Source organism: Rhinoraja longicauda, chromosome 10 (genome assembly GCF_053455715.1).
Source record: "Rhinoraja longicauda isolate Sanriku21f chromosome 10, sRhiLon1.1, whole genome shotgun sequence".
NCBI classification, from domain to species: domain Eukaryota; kingdom Metazoa; phylum Chordata; class Chondrichthyes; order Rajiformes; family Arhynchobatidae; genus Rhinoraja; species Rhinoraja longicauda.
Window position 1 is genome coordinate 9,027,383 of NC_135962.1, and position 21,232 is coordinate 9,048,614.

Consider the following 21,232-nt stretch of genomic DNA (forward strand, 5'->3'; position numbering starts at 1 on the left):
CCTTCGAGCCAGCACCACCATTCATTGTGATCATGGCTGATCATCTACAATCAGTAACCTGTGCCTGCCTTCTCCCCATATCCCTTGATTCCACTAGCCCCTTGAGCTCTAACGATCTTTTAAATTAATCCAGTGAATTGGCCTCCACTGCCTTCTGTGGCAGAGAATTCCACAAATTCACAACTCTTTGGGTGAAAAAGTTTCTTCTCACCTCAGTTTTAAATGGCCTCCCCTTTATTCTTAAACTGTGGCCCCTGGTTCTGGACTCCCCCAAAATTGGGAACATTTTTCCTGCATCTAGCTTGTCCAGTCCTTTTATAATTTTATACATCTCTATGAGATCCCCTCTCATCCTTCTAAACTCCAGTGAATACAAGCCCAGTCTTTCCAATCTTTCCTCATATGACAGTCCCTCCATCCCAGGGATTAACCTCGTGAACCTACGCTGCACTGCCTCAATAGCAAGAACGTCTTTCCTCAAATTAGGAGACCAAAACTGCACACTCCAGATGTGGTCTCACCAGGGCCCTATACAACTGCAGGACATCTTTGCTCCTATACTCAAATCCTCTCGTTATGAAGGCCAACATGCCATTAGCTTTCTTCACTGCCTGCTGTACCTGCACGCTTACTTTCAGTTTTTGGTTTTTTTTTTCGCTCGTGTGTCAGATGACATTCTGCATTCGCTTTGCCACGGCCAGAGCCACGTCTGTGGCTCTGCGGAGATCGTCCGCAATACATGCCGCTCCACTGCAAGTCAGTAGGTGGGCCATTGTCTGTACCTCTCCATAGTTACATTTGTCAGAGTCCGAGAAGCCCCACTTCTTCAGGTTGAGTCCGCAACGTACCACTCCAGTGCGGAGGCAGTTTAGGGCTTTCCAGGTAGTATAAGGCAGGTGGTGTCATCTGTTGGTTGTTTTTGGTACCTGGCACGGTTGGTTCTAGTTCCATGAAGCTCTTCCGACTCTTCAAGCGTTTCTTGGCATGTTGGTGATTGTGCAAGGGTTAACAGGGGTCAGTGTCCGCATTGAAGCATTCTACTGCAGCTGCCCGATCACGTCTTCGAGATGGTTCGTCGATGCCAGCCAGCTCGTACAGATGTTCAACCTTTGTCGGCTTCAGGCATCCTGTGATTTTCCTGCAGGCAGTGTTCAATGCAGAGTCCACCTTGCGTGCACGTTTAGAGTGGCTCCAGACGGGGCTTGCATATTCTGCCACTGAGAAACAGAGCGCCAGAGCTGCAGTGCGGATTGTTGTTGGGTCACTTCCAAATGAGCTGTTTGCCAGTTTATCAATGACATTGTTCTGGGTGTTGACCTTTGCCTTGGTTTTCTCAACATGTTGGCAATATGATAACGTGCGACCGAGGACCACACTGAGGTACTTCGGGGCTTTGCAGTGTTCCAACAGGACACTTTCAGTGACTGGTGTACAAGGACACCAAGGTCTCGTTGCACTTCCCCTTTACCTAATCTGACACCATTGAGATAATAATCTGCCTCCTTGTTTTTGCCGCCAAAGTGGATAACCTCACATTTATCTACATTATACTGCATCTGCCATGCATCTGCCCACTCACTCAACCTGTCCAAGTCACCCTGCAACTTCCTAACATCCTCTTCGCAGTTCACACTGCCACCCAGCTTTGTGTCATCTGCAAACCTGCCAGTGTTACTTCTAATTCCATCATCCAAATCATTAATATTCTAAAAATTCCTACTCTTTGCTTCCTGTCTGCTAACCAATTCTCTTTCCATGTCAATATCCTACCCCCAATACCATGTGCTGTAATTTTGCTCACCAAACTCCCATGTGGGACCTTATCAAAGGCTTTCTGAAAGTCTAGATACACTACATCCTAGACTGGTGTATAGTCTACACTAATTTTTGATAACGATCTTCAGTGTCTAGTGTTTAAAAATCTATCAGCTCAAGACTTGAATTTACTGAATGACTGAAATAGATAATTCTTAAGATTTACAATTTGATGTTTAAAGAACTTTCTTCTCAACGGTCCTAAATTGTCAAAATCTTAGCCTGACACTAGTTCTGCACACTCCAGCTGACATGGGACAACTTCTTGGCATCTATTTTGTCACTCTCTGAATTTTCTACATCTCAATGAGATTACCTCTCATTCTTCTTAAATTTAGTTAGTATTGGCCAATCTTAATCTCTCCTTATAAAACAACAACCTCATATCTGGATGTATATCTTTAGGGAAGGAGACATAAACTTAACGCTACATTTGAGCGCTCATTAAAACGCTGAAGACTCACAAAACATGTTCTGCAATCCCTTTGCTTTGTAGAATATGGATGATTGATAATTAAAATACTTTATTTGAAATGTTTGTGTGATAATCTATTGTTGATTGTCCTAAAACAATGACAGAGTCGATATGCATTTTCTAAGTTTATGCAATCTGTACAAATCACAATCTGTGCAGTCAGCGGATGTATTTAGTACACTGGTACTGAGAAGAATGTTCCAATTCTTCTTATTACCTTTGGTAACATTAAATGTAGTCTTAATTTTTCACCTATACTGCTTTTTGAATGTTCGTTTGGCATCTAGTTTAACTCTTAAAATTTCTTGTTTAAATAACTGTCTGAAACCAGATAGGTAGCAACCAGGGAAGCTAGATGGGAGTAATTTTCTACAGAGGCATTTTTCACTTCGGCGAGGCTTGCTACTGACCTCAACAATCATGTATGTGAGAAATCAGCAGCTGACATCGCTCCTTGTAGTGCCACCCAACTGCCCATAGAAATACTTCCAGGCACTGACACAGAGTCACGATAAAGATTCATGAAAAAAAAGTTTATTCCCGGTAAGGCTAAAGTGTAAAGCGCAGTCCCGCAGCATGTTTAATCATCATCTTTCTGAAGCTCTTCGATGAGACGCTGCCTTTCTGCTGCCTGTCGCATCCGCATCATCACAAGACTTTCGTAATCCCGTTCAGTCCGAGCAGTGTTCTGGGAGGCAAAAAAATAATGGTCAGTACTGAGAATATAAATATTGTGTACCTAGTTTACTGTATTCAGTGCTCAGAGTTTGGTAGTGTCTATCTTGGAGGAATCAGAAGCAGACTGGATGACCACTGAGTACTTTGATTCAGCTTGCAAGGATGACCTTAAGCTTCCAGTTGCTGCCAGTCTACACTTATCTTTAGTATTATCCTAATAAGCCCAGATAATTCAAAAAACGTCCAGCTACAAACCTGACGAACAACATTTCATCACTCCGCTTGCTATTTTATAGCCCTCAGGCCACCAGTATGCCCTTAAGGACCTTTGCTTTTGTCTTGAACAGTGGCCAGTCAACCATCTTCACCCTCCTTCACATAGTTCTCACACTGAACAATTCTATCAATTACCAAACTATTTTCTACACCTTGCCTTGTTGGATTTGTGTTCTTTGGGGAAAGTTCAAATCTTATGAGTAGAAGTTTGGAACAAAAATACTCCATGCAGCTGGTCGAAACCAAAAGGATCTTTAAAAATATCAGATCCATACATATGGCAGTATAGTTTCTACAATGCTTATTCAAACCATGGACAATAATCTGCACATCAAGCCCCTTGACAAGTGGCGTCTCAGTCAATGGCATTCTAGTATTTATTTACAGCCACAGAATGTAATATTTTAGCACCAAGTGTGCATGGTGTTTGTTTAGCCTGTCAGGAAGATGAAGCAGGTGAAAGGAACCCTTTTTCTCAATTTTTCTATGGCTTAGTTCTGGGCCACAGATTTAAGGGCTAAAATCAATTTATCTCTGCAAATCTATTACTGGCAATGTACTTATTAAACCAACAAGGCAATAAAAATGTCAGAAACCATGAAACATAAAAAGAATTTCAATGAACCAAGATTTTGTGTTAAATCTATCTGGAATATACAAATATGGATTTGCCAAAGCTTTGATGTTCACAGCTAGTGAGCTACAAAGAAAAACGGCCCTAATCACAAGGTTATTTCATGAAAAAAATTAACTGCTTAAGGAAATCAGATGCAGCAACAGGTTTCGACAGCGTCTGTGGAGGGTAATGGAGATACCATGTTTCTGATCGAGGCCCTTTATCCATTTTCCTTCACAGAAACTGCCTAACCTGCTCAAGCATCTGAGTTCCTCCACCAGTTTCATTTTGCTCAGGATTCAAAATTCCAGATTATTTCATGAGGCAGACTTCCTGGAACTATGCTTTTTCTCTAGACATTTCTTTACTCCTTTTATTTCTGCATTTGTGCATCCACAGAGTTTACAATTCCTGAGAAAATTTTTATCTAATCCATAATCTTTAGCACTCAATTTAAGTGAATCGATACATTTTATTCAGTAGCACTGAACAAAGTCTTGAAGCAGTCACAACTTGAAACTGTAACTATCCCTTTGCCTCCACAGATGCTTATTGACTCACTAAGATCCTCTAGCAAATTGTTTTATTTGTTCCAGATTCCAGCACTTACAGTCTCGATCTAGAACGTACTGGGTAACCTTTGAATGAAGCTCCATAAAAACATGCATGTACACGAGGGTGCAAGAAAACAATTAGATGAATGAGGAAGAAAGGGAGCAGGTAAATAAGAAGGGGAAGAACACAAAAAGAGGGGAAAAAAAGGACATTTAGTGGATTATTTTCATAGTAAAAGAAAATCTGCAAGATTCTGTTTCTTAAGATACTGCTGAAATTCCTTCTGTAAAGAAGCAGAGACGAAATAGCAACTATATGTTCTTTAAGTATTTTCTGCCAGACAAAACAAAGAGTCAAGAGTGTTGTCTGTAGAGAGCAGCAGCATTCCCTCATATGATATTTAAATGTCCCTTCCAAACAGTGCTTTCAGTGTATTTCTCAATCATATCAGTGGTTTGGCTTTTAGTGTCGGTGAAATGGTAAATTTAGTCAGGCGATGCATAGGGTGCTTGTCCACTTACTCAAAGGATCACTGTGTATTGGCACTTGATAGATGAGGATAGCATGGCAATGGTTATGAACATATAACTGAGTACAAACATATGGCTCACCAATGGTAAGGCTGAATTTCAAAGTCCTCTTTTGGTGTTAACAAATGCTTCAAGAAGCGTGAGAAAGTTTTGAACATCCAAGCTTATTTTAGGCCTCCCACACACTGTTGCAAGTCTGGAGGCTTGTACTTTGTTAAAGAAGTTTATTGCGGCAGCAATATTCAATTACAAAGGACAACAAACGAGATTACAGACAACCATTAACTCAAACTGTTCACATCGAAGTTCTCTTCCCACTGCCTGGTTTTTGGGCCCCAAAACCACCACCTGACCTAGCTGGCCAATCAGCGGGTTCGACTCTCAGGACCAATCCCTATGGTCGCACCACCATGTGACCTTGCTGGCCAATCCGAGGGTTCGACTCTCAGGACCAATCCCTATGGTCGCTACACCATCACATTTGCTGGATGAGAAAATATGGTTGTGCATTCACTCATTATAGCAGGAGGAAAGCTAACACATTCAATAGGCTTTTGAAGTAAAGCCTGCATCCCACCTGTGCTTGAAATAGTTATCTAAAATAATGTATAGGATGGAACTGCAGATGCTGGTTTAAACCGAAGATGGACACAAAATACTTGAGTAACTCAGCGGGACAGGCAGCGTCCTTGGAGAGAAGGAATGGGTGATGTTTCGGGTCAAGACCCAAATATCTCTTTATCAGCCAAGAAGTGTCACACGCAGCTTGAGTTGCTCAGAATTACACTGTCCATGATAAATGACAGGCCATTCTGCCCACCCTCACTATGCCACGATTTATGCTGCGTATGAACTTCCTCCTATTCTGCTACATTAGACCCTATCAGTATTTGTTCCTGTCACTCTACTCACAATGCCAGATAACTGGGTTTGATCCCAACCTCAGGTGTTGTCCGTTAGAGTTTGCATTCTCCCTGTGATGACATGGGTTTCAACTGGCTGCTCAAGTTTCCTCCCACATCCCAAAGACATGTGGGTTTGTAGATTAACTGGCCTCTGTAAATTGCCTAGAGTTTCTAGGGAACGGATGAGAAAGTGGGATAACATGGAACTCGTGTGTTTGATGGTTGAGCCAAGACAAAAGTACGTAAAGCTCTCAACAGAGACATGTTGTTCGCCGATGACGCAGCAGTTGTGTCCCACACCCAGCAGGAACTACAGTCACTGATGGACCGCTTCTATCGGGCTTGCAAGGACTTCAGGCTGACCGTCAGCCTGCAGATGCTGGTTTAATACAGGATACAGGATACAGGATATAGTCACCATCGATGACTACGAACTCGATGCCGTCCATCAGTTCATGTACCTCTGCTCCACCATCACCGACAACCTTTCCTTGGACACAGAGATTGACAAGAGGATCGGGAAGGCAGCTACAACTCTCGCTCGCCTTACAACTCGAGTGGGGACCAACCCAAAGCTGACAGTGAAGACAAAGATAACTCTCCAAACGCCTGTGTCAACAGCAGGCTACTGTACGGCAGTGAGACATGGACTACATATGCCAGACTGGAGAGAAGACTCAACACCTTCCACATTAGAAGCATCCGCCGTATCCTGGGTATATCCTGGCAAGACAGAGTGTCCAACGCCGAGACTCTGTCTCGCGCTGGCCTTCCGAGTATGTACACTCTACTCAGGCAGTGCAGACTGCGGTGGATGGGCCATGTCCACCGCATGTAGGATGGCCGTATTCCAAAAGACATCCTCTATGGAGAGCTGACATCTGGGAGGAGAACCACCTACATTACAAGGATGTCTGCAAGAGAGATTTGAAGGCGCTCGACATCAATGTGGAGTCCTGGGAGAGCCTTGCAGCTGACCGTATGAGGTGGAGAGGTGCCCTGAACCAACATCTCAAAATGCGGGACGAGAAACTGATGAACGCAGCGGCAGACAAGCGGGCACGCAGAAAGGAGCGCAGCAACTTCAACAGACCAGAGACCACACACAAATGTGACCTTTGAACTTTCCTTGAACTTCTATCTACACTTAGGCAGACCTACTTGGGGTTATATTTGGACTGCTATGGAACTGTTGTCGTTTGTACATGTAACAATACAAGTAGTTTCCAGTGTTTGTATTTGGTACAAGCAGTTCCAATGTTAGCATTCATAATAAGGTCTGCATTGAGATTTAAGTGGGACTGCTTTTCGAGGAGTACAATAAACATACATAATGCACACATACACACATTCTTGATGTTTTATGGGGAGGGACCCAGACGAAATGTCCCTGCTGATCTCCACTGCTCCCAACCCATTGCCACAGCCCCCAATTTATACCTTAGAGGCATAGGACCGGGTTTCAATCAGCACTTCTCTGAGAACTATTGGGTTTGTATCGACATGGCATTATGCTAGGAAGGTTTCCCAGATTGCTTTACTGCATAAAAGCAAAAGACTAAACAAAAAGCTCAAAATATTTAACCAAAGAAAACAAAAAAACAAATTATAATTAGCAGGCCCTATTTCAGTAAGATGCACCTTCACTGAGCTGCATGCTGACCAATCTAATCTGATGAATGGTTCAACAAGGCTTCATTCATCTCTGGAGATGAATAAACAGTCATCAAAATAAAGAGCGACAAACAACATTCATTGGTAAAACTTGTCATTTGTTGATGCAGGTTAAAAAAAAGAAACAGCATATTTGCACTGATGTTATTCGAGACATATGCAGAATTTCTTTACCTTAAGAGATGGGCCAGAAGCTCTCTACCTTAAGAGATGGGCCCCCTTTACTCAACCATAATGTAGGTTCGTGGTGGCGTGTTCTCAGAGTATGTGTCTGGACTTTGACAACATCATTGTCTGAGCAATTCCAATCTGTTTTGGGTGGGTCAGACATGATATTCACGTCTTTGAGCAACTCCCTGATTTAGATATGCATCAGAGTTTAAAACCTGTTCCACCATGTGTTGCTCCAGACAGGGAGCAGTGATTGCCACAGATTTTCTGTGTAATGCCTAAGATTAACTCCTCCTTCAATGCAAAACTACAGGTCAGAATCTCGGATCAGAAGCTGCATACGGAGAGAAGTGCAGGTAAGAAGTGACAGAAGAACAGCGCTTGGTTCACCAATGCTGTGCAATGTGGGAGTCCTAAAAACACAGGAGCCTTGAGCAACAATCAACGCCAGTAAAGATCAGGTTTGTGATTTTGGAGATCGCAAGGTTATTTCAGTTGGTTTGGTAGTGTTTGACTGATCGTTCAGTGAATATGAATATCCATTATAATTATACCGTAATATGCTTCCATGGTGACAAACTTGCTCATCAACATTCAGGTCTTCATTTGTAGAGAATAGATCCAAATATTTTCTCTTACACCCCTCGCTCCCAACTACACATAAGCTGCTGGGGACAAAAAGCTGTCAACAGCCCACAGGTGCAACAAGGATTAAGAAAAGATGGATAGGTTAATTGCTCGCAAAATAAGAAGCATGAAAGTGTCAAGCAGTGTAATTCTGCTCTTTGAAACCTGTGTTCTGTATAAAATTAAGGTTCTAGTGGAAGTAAAAGTGGATGCAGCTTTAGATGCACTTGGAGCAACACACGCTGTCTATTGACGTATCTGTTTTATGTTAGTTCCACTCTCAGCCCTCCAGGCCAGATCTTCCATGTAAATGCTTCATTTAATGATTCAAGTAGAATACAAGGAGAAAAATTCCAAAACATGTAACTGCTTGTACAGAAGGTAAATACTACAGATGTTGCATGATGTCAAAATAGCAAATGAATTGCCTTTTAAATGGTAGAGTATATTTAATTTAGGGTAACACCCCAATGCACTTCATTGGGGTGTAAACAGACATCTCTGAAACTAAGCAAGAAAGAGCAAGCGAGGTTAAAACCAACTTCTACCCACACATACATGGGCCATGTCAATGTGTAAGTGGGTAAAGCTGCAGTGGAACCACATGTATATGGGGAAAAGGACAAGGCCTCAGAGATGCTGGAATTCAAGAAATTCTGTGGTCTAGCACTGCGACAAACAGAAAGCTCCGGCGACATCGTTTCAATTACAAGGCTGTCCGGAGACATTCACTGTTAACCCCGACCGAATTATTACAACTCAAATCAGGTCAGAAAAGTGTGTATACCTGAGACAAGTTCTTAATCCAGTCCTCATTTTTAAGTCAAGTATTCTGACCTTATTTTAATAATTATAATAACTTTATATCCAAATTGGATGCACACAACTTGGGTCAGGCTGAAAGAATGAAGAGGAAGGGTATTGTACATGGTATACTAAAATACATTTCATAAACCCAGTCAGCATATGCCAATGGACAGAATGTGTTATTTGATGAAACTTGATGCTGGAGGAAGTTAGTTGGTGCATTTCATCAGTAGACTTTGGTTAATTCTACCCCAGACTGTTGTAGCAAAAGTCTCATCGAGTACATGTGAGAACACTATAACAGCGGAGTTTTGCCAGAGAGTTATTTAGCAGCTGCAACCCATTCTAATATTAATTAGGTGATTCATGTGGAAAATGGAAAGCAATTTCCTACAGCATCTTTCCAAGATAACTGGAACCCTTCCGTGGTTGCAATTGTGGTCAAGATACGCCCCACGGGTACACAATGGAAGTTTTGTTCTTCATGTAGATGTGTTGTGCCTGACCTTAAACTGCTCAATGGGAGTGTACTTAATTCAATGACACAGGTATCATAGTGCTGACTGAGCAACACTTTGTACATAAACACCTGAGAGCTTTCAAGATAACAATGTAAAGAACACATTACTCTATCTGGCCCATGTTGTAACTCCCTTGGGATTGTTTCTTAGGACAGTATTAAGATGCTTTCACTCTGGCTTGGCGATATAAGATCTAAAAATAATCATAAATTTGCACCATTTTAATGATTATTAAAGATTATTCCCAGGCATCCTAATCTAAAACTTGAGGAACCTTTGGTCAGATCGAAAAATACCACACGTTATGCTTTCCCTCTGTGGATGAGAATTGTACCCAACAATCTGCAAAGGAGTCCTTTGTTGAAAGGGCACTAATTCATTCAATCCAGTATCTAACTCTGTAAAAAATATTTAAACAAGTACATGGATACGATATGTTTAGAGGGATATGGGCTAAACACAGGCAGGTGAGACTCATGTTGATGGGGCATGTTGGTCGGCATGGGCAAATTGGGCAAAAGGCCCTGTTTCCACGCTATATGACTCAACTCCCTCACTGTCTGAAAATAGGTGAAAGTCAATGTAAAAATGTAAATAAATGTATATTTACACTTCAGAGTCATAGAGATGCATAGAGCTGCACAGTATTGATACAAGCCATTAGGCCTACCTCTTCCATGCTGACCAAGTTGGCATATTGGTTAGTCCCATTTGCCTGCATTCCACCCGTATCCCTCTAACCCTGCATACTGTATATCTGTCCAAATGGCTTTTAAAAGTCATAATTATATCCACTTTTATAGTTCCCTCAAGCAGCTTATTCCAGATATAACTACCTCTGAACCGTTGTACTCAATACTCTTCCCAATGAAGGCAAGCATGCCAAATTACTTCTTCACCACAATTTCCACCTGATCCCCCCACTTTTAGTGCACCATGCACCTGTACTTTCAGAACTTTGTTCTACAACATCCTCCAGGGCTCTACCATTTGTTGCGCAAGTCCTGCCTGGTTTCACATACCAAAATGCAACACCTTACACTCGTCAGAGTTAAATTCCATTTGTCATTCCTTCGCTCACCTGCCCATTTGATCTCAATCTTGTACGCTTAGATTTTCTTCCTCAGTGTTCATTATACCACCTAATTTGGTGTCATCAGCAAATTTACTAACAATGGTAACTACTGTCATCCGAATTGTTAATGTATATACCAGAGGACCCAGCACAGAACTGTGCAGCATTCAGGGTCACAGGCTTCAAATCAGAAAAACAACCCTCCACAAATACCCTTCAACACCTTGATCCAAGCCAATTTTGAATCCAATTGACTAGCTCACATTGGACTGCACACGTTCTAACCTTCCAGACTAGCCTACCATGTGGGACTTGGTCAAAGGCCTTGCTGATGTCCATATAGACAATGCCCATTGGCCTGCCACCATCAATCCTCTTGGTGTCCTCTTGAAAAAAAACAGATTTGAGAAACACAATTTCCCATGCACAAAACCATGCTGAGTATCTCTAAATAGAATATACCTGTCCAAATGAAAAATCATGGTTTTAGAGATACAGCTTGGAAACAGGCCCTTCAGCCCATCAAGTACATACCGACCATCGATCACCCATTCTCCTGTTCAAATGCTGGTAGATTCTGTCCCTACGAATCTCCTCCAGCAACTTTCTACCTCTGACGTCAGGTTCACTGGCCTGTCCCCTGGCTTATTCCTACTCTCCTTCTTAAATAACAGTACATCATTAGTCACTTTCCAGTCTTCTGTGGCTAAAGCTGATGCAAACTTCTAAATAAGGACCGCCGCAATTTCCACCTTAGCTTCCCACAAGTTCCGAGGATCTGCTTCATCAGGCCGTGGGATTGATCCACCTTAATCCACTTTAAGACTGCCAATTCCTTCTCATGAGTAATTTATATTTGATCTAAGACATTCTAACTCCTGTGCCTCCGTTGCCTAGCTTTCACGATCTTCTCCTCAGTAAAAATACAGAAATACTAATTTAATATCTCTCCCAACGCTTGTGGTTCCACACAAAGATGGCATGTTGATCTTTAAGGGGATCTATTCTTTCTTTAATTCTAATTTAGATTCCACCGGGTGGAATAACCAACGGTCTGTCTGTCTTTTTGTCTTTTTTGTTATTTTTAGTGTTTTAAAAGTATGTTTTAATGTTCTCTGGTTTGTTTTATGTAGTGGGTGGGGGAGGGGAGGGGAGAAGGGGAAACTTTTTTTCAATCTCTTACCTTGCCGGAGATGCGGTTGTTTTCCGGATCGTATCTCCGGTCGCTCTGCGACCTAACATCATGGAGCTGGAGGCCTTGTTCGAGACTGAATTTGAGCCCCACCGCGGGGCCGTGGACTTGCCATCGGAGCCTGCAATCCCTTGCCAGGGATCGACGCTCCAACCGCGCCTGCGAATTTCACCATAGAGGAGCTCGCAGTCTCGGGTTGAGACCGATGTCGGGAAGCTCCAAAATCGCAAAAAGATTGACCAGCCCCGACCCTGGGTCCGATTGCCCGGCGCGGGGGAGCTGAGATCCCCCGATGGGGGAGCTTGATCACCCCGACGCAGAGGGCCCGACTGCTGGCTACGGGATCCAAGATTGTCCCGTCAACGGGAGGCTCGAAAAGGGAAGAGATTGAACTTTTTGTTCGCCTTCCTTCACAGTGAGGAATGTGGAGGAGTCACAGTGGTGGATGTTTATGTTAAAATGTATTTTGTGTTTTGTTTCTTCTTTATTGATATGACTGTGAGGCAAATCAAATTCCTCATATGTTGCAAAACATACTTGGCTAATAAAGTATGATTATGATGATTTTGATTATGATTTAATCATCCTTTTCTCCTTAAGATTCTGTACATTCTCAGGATTTTCATTTGCTTTGCTCACTCTTTTTCATATCTTTTTTACTTCCTCTGTCCTGATACTTCCAGTCTAAAATGTTAATTTTCAATCAAGATTTCATTATCATGAAGCACATCAGACACAAAAATAATTGCAATTGTAATACGTTTTGCACAGTGGCACAGCTGATAGAGCCACTGCCTCAGAGCTCTAGTGACCCGGGTTCGACCCTAACCTCCTATGTTGTCTGTCTAGAGTGTGCATTCCCATTGAGATGGTGTGGGTTTTTCTGGGTACTCTAGTTCCCTCCAACATCCCAAAGATGTGTGGGTTGGTAAGTTAATTGACCTCTGTATATTGCACCCAGTGTGCAGCCAAGTGATATAATACGAGGTGCAGGGTGGGGGCAGTTGAAGTAAATGCAGATTACAAGTAACGGGTACATTTAGTGGGGAATGGGATTGCTGTGACTCAGTGTAACCAATGGTCAAATGGTTTCCTTCCCTGTCCTAGGATCCGTGAAAAACTAGAAAGACAACTCTGATTTGAGCTGAAAATCTGGCCCCAGTGTTGAGTCCCTGAACAAGTGCATTTGGAAAATATTCATATGTACAAGATGGAATATGGCCAATATGGGTAGAGGAATTTCTGTTTTGGTGGAAAAGTATATGATTTTTTACAGGTTACAATTATGCACGTAACCCATTCCCCAAACTCTTCATTATTTTTTTCATCTAGGGAGTGCATGTCTGTATCAACTTACGGTCATCTGTAACTGGAAATGTAGAGGGAACATGGGTGTCCCATCTACCCTGCAATGTCCCTTCAGATCAGCTCCATTATTGTACTTGTAGAACCAATCCTGCATTTAAGCTGCATGGGAAATGTTAAAAAGGGCAATGGCGTTTTCATTCCTGGAGTTGTAATTATCTGCTCTGATCTTCCTACAGTAAATGGGGACTTCTACAGCACATTTTCCGACACAACAATCAAATAGTTTTGGAGTTTAATATGTACTAGAGCAAGTGGACCCGTTGGACCCAAACCTCACCTGCATTGGTGCAACACCCTCTCCTCCCCCCCATACCCTTCCCCTCCATGCCCCTCAAACCCCCTTATCCTCCCTCCACCCCCCTCCATGCCCCTCAACCCCCCCCCCTTATCCTCCCTCCTCCCTCCCTAGGTGATAGATTTAAACCTTAAAATGTGAATAATTTAAAAAATATAACACCGATTTCAATGAAACTTCTTCCATTAGCACCAAAGGGACATTGGTGAGCAAGGTGGACCTAAAATTGCCACGCTATCATGTACCGTTTTGGTTGTAGTTCAGGAACAAACAACCAAACGAGAGTTTTAGTATATAGAAGATAGATGCTATTCATTAACAAGGCGGCAGCTTATAAAGCACTTTTTCAGCAGATGATATGAAATGGGTTGGTGTGGGTAGGGAAGTGGTGTTCATCTCAGAAAGGGAGTGAAAAAGCAAAGCAAGCGGTGATCATTCTTCCTCTCATATATTGGCCGCAAAGTGCCTGGCACTGAGCTTGGTTAGGGAGCAAAAGGAGAACCTGCAGGGCAAGAGGAGGAAAGACTGAGGAAAAAGATCCCATCAAACACTCATTTACGGGAATGCTCACCAACTTGGGTCTCTCGTCTGACATCATGTTCAGGAAGGGTGTGCTGAGAGAGTTTGGATTTTGTGTGGCAGCACTCCTCTGACCTCATGACTGTTCGGGATAGATGACAATTCCCAACAAACTGCTGAACAGCAAGTAACATCAGTCACACAGTGCCAGTGCTGCAGAGCTTTAGTCTGAGGTGTCAGCACCAGGTTCAGGGCATACACGCTGCCTCTGCTCCTTTGCAAGCTGGTTGGGTGACTGAAGCGTACTTTCTGGATTTACGGCATTTTACACTGCGGTTAGTGTGGCTATTTTCTTTTCGCATTGTTGGAATGTTCTGCACAGTTGAACAAAAAAATTATTGGCACAGAGTGCTCTGTGGTATTTGGATGCTGGTATCTTTTGAATCGCAATTGACTTGTGTGAGTTGACATATTTCAGTGCTGGTTTCAGGGGTGGGGGAGGTGGCAATATGTTTTTTTAACCTGAAACACAGTAATGTGGTATTGATGTGGTAGATATTGCACTGATTGAGAGGCACGTTCAAGGAGGCTTGATCGATCCATTTTTATCCCTCTTTTAAATGTAGTTATTTCTTCTGAAAGACTAGAGAGGCTTCCACTGACAGAGCAATTGAATGCCAGGGTCTGACACCAAATAATAATCAAAATATTAGGCTGAACATTAATATCAAAATTGACAACCTCTCATCATATTAAACCATTTTACCTGTCTAATTCTGTGAAAATTCTAGGAACTCTGGTAAATAATAGTAACACAGGCTTAACACCATGTCACTCTACCTCAGGTCAATGCATACTGCACTAGTTTGGAATATTTACCTTGTCGATGCAATGTATCCTAAGGACCAAAGGTATTCTCAAACTGGAGTGCTGATATATTCTACTCAAAATCTATTGCAATATACAGGAGCCTCAAACCATAGTTTTTCTCTGTGACTTTGCAGTTTGCTCCCCCATTGCCAGAGTATAATCTGGGGGGAAATATTCTGCTTGCGGAGCCAACAACCCAACAGCATGAACATGGAATTCACCAATTTTAGGTAAAACCCCCTCTTCTTCATATCTACCTAGCCCCTCTATGCACATTTTTGTTTCCACCCCCCGCCCTCCCTCCCTCCCTCCCCATCCCTCACCCCAGTCATTCAGTTCATTTTCCCTCCTCCATTCACTCATCACCATGAACCCATTCTGGGTCTCCCATTTTCCTCTCCCTCCCGCCCCATTCCATCTCTCCACCATCCTGTCCTCTGGTTCAATATTTCACTCCCCACCTTCCTGTCTTGTAAGATTCCACCATTTGCTCATTTTTGGCTTCTCCACTTCTTATTTCCAGCCTTGGTTACCATCTCTGTCCTTCTCAACCCCACTTACCTTGTCCACCTATCACTAGTTCTTGACCCACCCCTTTCCCTCATCACTTTCTGCCAGCTATCTCCCCTCTACCCCATCAGTCTAAAGGCGGGTCCTGGCTTGAAACATCGCCTGTACATTTCCCTCCACAGCTACTGCTTGACTTGCTGAATTCCTCCAATAGTTTGTTATTTTAAACAAGAGTGTTTACTTGATTCCACACCAACAGCAAGGAAATTACTCCACATTGTGCCTATAAAGTACAAAACGATCAGCCAAAACATTATGTCCTGATGAGCCAAAACATTATGACCACCTGCCTAAAATGCTGTTGATCCTCCGTACGCAGCAGGGTGCGATGCACTGTGTATTGTGACATATTCCTCCCATGACCACCATTAACACTTTCTGAGACTTGTGCCACAGTAGACCTTCTGTCGGTTCAGACCAGACGGGATAGCCTTCGTTGCCCTCGCGCATCGATGAGCCTTGGGCGCCCAACATCCTGTCGCCGGTTTGTGGTTTTTGTCCCTCCTCGGACCACTGTCAGTAGGTACTCACCACTTCTAACCAGGAGCACCCCACAAGCCTTGTCGTTTCAGAGATGCTCTGACCCAGTCTGGCCATAACAATTTGGGCTTTGTCAAAGTCGTTCAGGTCTTTACTCCTGCCCATTTCTCCTGCATCCAACACATCAACTTCAAGAACTGACTGTTCACTTGCTGCCTAAGATATCCCACCCCTTGACAGATGCCATTGTAACAAGATAATCAATGTTATTCACTTCGCCTGTCAGTGGTCATAATGTTTTGGCTGATCGGTGTATGCATACATATGTGATGCTCCCTATGTTAATTCACAAATACATAAATATATAATTCTGCTTTCCCTCTCTGTAATAAAAAATATAAATATAACAAAACTTGGCAATTATCTTCAGAATTGCAGATTCAGTCTGTGATTGGTTTCCTCAGTTCAACCTCTTCGTCTCTGACAATGTTTTCATGATTGGAACCAAGAAACTTGCAACTTATTGGGTTAACTCACAATTATTCTGCAATTCTAAGATGAATGACTGCATTGACACCAGGACTAGATGCCCTGTTATACATTTCATCAGTGTCTCCAGGTATATGACGTTTGACATTTATGACATTGTGTCCAATACAAACCAAGTAGCCTCATGGGCTACAGTACTGAGATCCCAGTGCCAAGCCTTGTACTTGCTTGCTGCCTGTTGATTAACACTCTTTAATCAGTCCAAACTGCTTTATTTTATCTCAAGCTATTACCTTTTGCCTCAATTGCTTCTCCTCCACTTTGTACTCTAGATCAAGCTATATTGAGATTAATCACATACAAAGATGACGATGCACTGACAACTCTGCTAGAGTAAAACCAACAGTAAAGTTTAGTTGCACATTATTTAAACAAGTTAACCATTCAATGATTTATTATGAAGCTAGAGTAACCTTGGAACACTTGTTTCTTTAAACACATTATCATATCCATCAACTGCCCCACTCTACAGAGTAGTGTGGGACACTAATTCTGCCGGCATTCCATTTGTACCACAGGTCCAGTTCAAGTTTTCAACATTTCATTTTTCTTTCTATAATTATGTCTTCATCCAAACAATTCCAAGCAGGCAACGAGCACAATGAAACAATCATTGCCCTTATGTCAAAAGTCAGAGATTAATTTGAATGGTTCAGTCAGCGCGGATTCAGTAGTCAGGCTCTACGCTGGGAATCCATTCCAAAAGAGCTATAGAATCTACTATTTATTTATGTTCTTCCATTTGAAATCAGACATTAGGCTGAATTGCTTTATTAATTCAGGAATATCCCTATTGGTTGGTGTGCCAATGAAATCCAATTATCAAATACATTATTAAATTCCCCCAGTCATTTTGTCAGACTAACCTAAATTTGGAGTACGATGCCTTTCAGAAAAGACTGATAAAATATTTTTAAACGCAAGGCAATTCCACCTTGTGCATGTCAGGCTCTACCTCATTAATGTAGTGCCTCATTGTCTGTCAGCAATTTGTGTATTACTTTGACCTGTGTACTGGAGTGTTCAGGCACGTTTAACAAATATTTTTACAATAACATGGTCATGGGTTATTTCTGCTTATTCAGGAGTTGCTTGGCAACACTGACCCATTTGCAGGCAGGAGCAATAAAAGGCTGATTCCTGAATTAATACAGGATGTTCTGTGCGGCCAAACACTGAAAAATATAAATGACTTCCTGTGCTACCTGCAGTCTCCCAGCAAACTGTGGACAGTGAGCCAGTGCATTTAGTAGATAAGAATTTGCCTAGCCCAATCCAATTCAAGGCTGAGGACGTAGTTTTCTTGATACCCAACCGAACCGAACACACAGTCAAGCCCGATGAGGCTTGGTTGGGTGGCCAGCTTCTACTGTTACGTTTGTAGTTGTCACAGGATGGAAATCCCTGCACCTTTAGTTGGCATTTTTATGGTCGGCACATTCCTCCATGCCTGATATTCTTAGTAAATAATGGATCACTAAGGAATATTGATGAATAGAGGAACATTGGGGTTCAAGTCCATTGGTTCCTGTAGGTGGCAACTTGGGTAGATGGGATGGTGAAGAAGGCATATGGCATGCTTGTCTTCAAAGGTTGGAGAATGGAATATGAAAGTAGGGAGTTACATTACAACTTTACAAGACACTGGTTAAACTACGGGGTGTACTGAGTGTAGTTCTGGTCACCACACCATAGGAAGGGTATGCGTGCAATGGAGAGAGTGCACCAGGTATACACCAGGATGTTGCTTGGATTGGAGGAGCTGGTTAAGAGAAGAGATGGATAGACTGGCTTGTTTTCTCTGGAGTGAAGGAGGCTGACAATGTATATGAAATTATAAAGAGGCATAGATAGATAGGCTATATAGTCAGAATCTTTCTTCAATGGTTGGGGTATCAAAAACAAGAACATAGATTGAAGGTAAGAGGAAGGGATTTTGAGGGGATTAAAAGATAAATATATTTTTCTCCACCCAGAGTGGATGATATATGGAACTCACTGACAGGGGTGGCATTGGAGTCAGATACAATCAATGCGTTTAAGAGACATTCATGCAGATAAAGAACGATATGGACCTCATGTAAGCAAACAGGGTTTGTGCAGATAGGCAAAAAGGTCGGCATGGATGATCTCATTTCTGTGCTATACAAACCGATGACTCTGATTCCATGATTCAGTTGGAAAAGTGGCTTCCTGAAGTACTTTCTCCCCATCTCCATTTCACCTGATCGGCAAGACCCAAGCAAAACGTACTTACTGAGGGTGTAATTGAGGGATTCAATGTTGGGGCCCATTCTCTGAGACTTATCGTAGCCCCGAATCTTTCAGAATCCAAGTTTAAACTATTCTTTTCCCCTAATTTCTCCCTATTTTTTCAATCTTTCTTGAGCTGACTGATTTCAGATGAGTCATGGCAGTTAATTGCAATGCACGCAAAGACAGACCCTGGGATACTGCTGGAGTTCAGGTTGGTTAACTCACAACAACAGTTGAAGGACACAGAAGCTCCAAACAAGGGTGCCACTACATCCTCTGACTGTGTCTTACATACAGTACATAAATACACCACAAAGGAAAACAGGAATGGGAGGATATAGAGTCATAGAGAGATACAGTCATAGAGAGGTAACAGACCGTTTGGCCCTTTAAGTCGGTGCTGACCATCAAGCACCCAATTTATACTTTAACCCTACCCTCACCATTTTATTCTCCTTATATGCCCATCAACTCCCCTTAGACTCTTCTACACATCTACACATGAGGAGCAATATCTAGCAGCCAATTAACCTCCCAATCTGCATATTTCAGAGATGTTGAAGGAAACCAGAGCACCTGGGGAAAACCCACACAGTCAGGTAGGAGGCGCAGATTCCGCATGGACAACATCAGTGGTCAGGATTGAACTCAGGTTACAGGAGCTGTGGCTCTACTGTGTGCCACTGAGTATGATTATGTGCTTATTCAAAGAGGTGCAGTAGGAAGTTCATGTGTAGCATAAACACCAGCATTTTAGGCCAAAAAGACTGCAGCTGTGCTGGACACTGTATGTAGTCGTTGTTTGGTCTGAAATTATAAGATGCACAGGTTGACTCACAGTTCTGAAAAATTGTCAGTAAGTACATTTCATGAGTAATGGATCAGAAATCCCTCCACACCCTAGACTCCTTGGTGTCTTTTATTCTACCACCATGGGAACTGTTCTTCTACAACGCTTCATTGCTCTGACAACATGTCCTAATTTTATCAGCTGTCTGCATTGATTCAATTTTCATTCTCCCCATATTCTCATCAACTCCCTTCACTCAGCTAAGCACTAGGTACAATTTACAGTGTTCAAATGAACTATTTACCCTTCTTTGGGATATGCAAGGAAACCAGAGCACCCAGAGGAAACACATACAGTCATTGGGGGAACATGCAAATCCCACTTATTTCAATAAGCACTCACTCTTTATCTACACCCCATCTATAATTCACACTGCCTCGGCATGGCCACGAGCATAATTAAGGACCAATTTCACCCAGTCACTCCATTTTTCTCCCTTCTACCATCAGGCAAACGGTACAGAAGTTTGAAAACAGATTCAGGGACAGTTTCTTCCCAGCTGGTATCAGGCAAATAAACCATCCTCTCATCAGCTAGAGTGCAGTCCTGACCTCCCAGCCACTTTATTGGAGACATTTGAACTATCTTGAAGTGGAGTTTATCTTGCACTAAATGTTGTGCCCTTTATCTGTACACTGTGGACGGTTTGATTGTAATCATGTATAGTATTTTTGAATGGATAGCATTACAACAAAAGCTTTTCACTATACCTTGAAACAAGCGACAAAACTAAATGAGACTAAATTAAACTGTCTGGTGCAGCAATACCATCAGAAAATATTGGAAAGACTGTTTGGTTAGGCAGCTTCTAAAGCAGTCAAATCAGTTAACGCACCAGATGATACCTTCCTTTACAAATACATGCGTTCACAATATTTATTTTACAAACACTATTCATTTTGTGCAATCATTTTATCATCTCAGTTGTCACTGACCTTTTCAATCAATACTACCCAGTCAATCATTTATACAAAGTATTTATACAAAGTATAAATGATTCCTTCTATTCTTAGATCATTGCAAGTTTCGTACAAAGTTTAACTCAAATACTTAAGTTTACTTTTTTTAAACTTAAGTAATTTAACTTTAATGAACAAATTAAAAATATGAATAAATACCTGAAGAAGATTTTGATGGGGAAAGTGAGATGAAAGAGAGTGTGCTCTGGAAGATCTGACAAAGTGCCAGATTTCTTCCAGCGCCCTATCATTCAATGATTCTATAAGCCAAGACTGATAATGTTCAGTGTACTGACCTTCAAAGGTCAGCTACCATAGGGACGAGATACCCAGTGCAAACATGATGGAAACAGTACACATTATGAAAAACAAACACCAGGGAATGATTGCACCTTAATAAATAATAAAACAGTAACATGTATGGGGAAATCAAAATGAATTGTCTTTCAAGGTGCAAAATAACAGATGAATCTCTTTGTCAGATCCCAGAGTATAAACCTGGTGCCTCAGGCAGCTTCATAATCTGCTAAAATGGCCACAGTTGGAAAGACTCTGCGGGAGCTAGGATTGTTCTCCGAAAAGCAAATTTGATTAAGATG

The 21,232-nt window shown here is 42.2% G+C and overlaps 1 protein-coding gene across 1 annotated transcript in view; it reads right to left on the reverse strand.

Annotated features, from left to right (window-relative positions):
* Positions 1 to 1,369: 1,369 nt before the first annotated feature.
* Positions 1,370 to 21,232, reverse strand: part of dnajc17 (DnaJ (Hsp40) homolog, subfamily C, member 17) — a 95,217-nt gene continuing 75,354 nt past the window's right edge. The window contains exon 11 of the mRNA XM_078406180.1: positions 1,370 to 2,978. Coding sequence (XP_078262306.1) covers positions 2,871 to 2,978 — 108 coding nt within the window. The 3' untranslated portion in view covers positions 1,370 to 2,870. The remainder of the gene's footprint in view (positions 2,979 to 21,232) is intronic.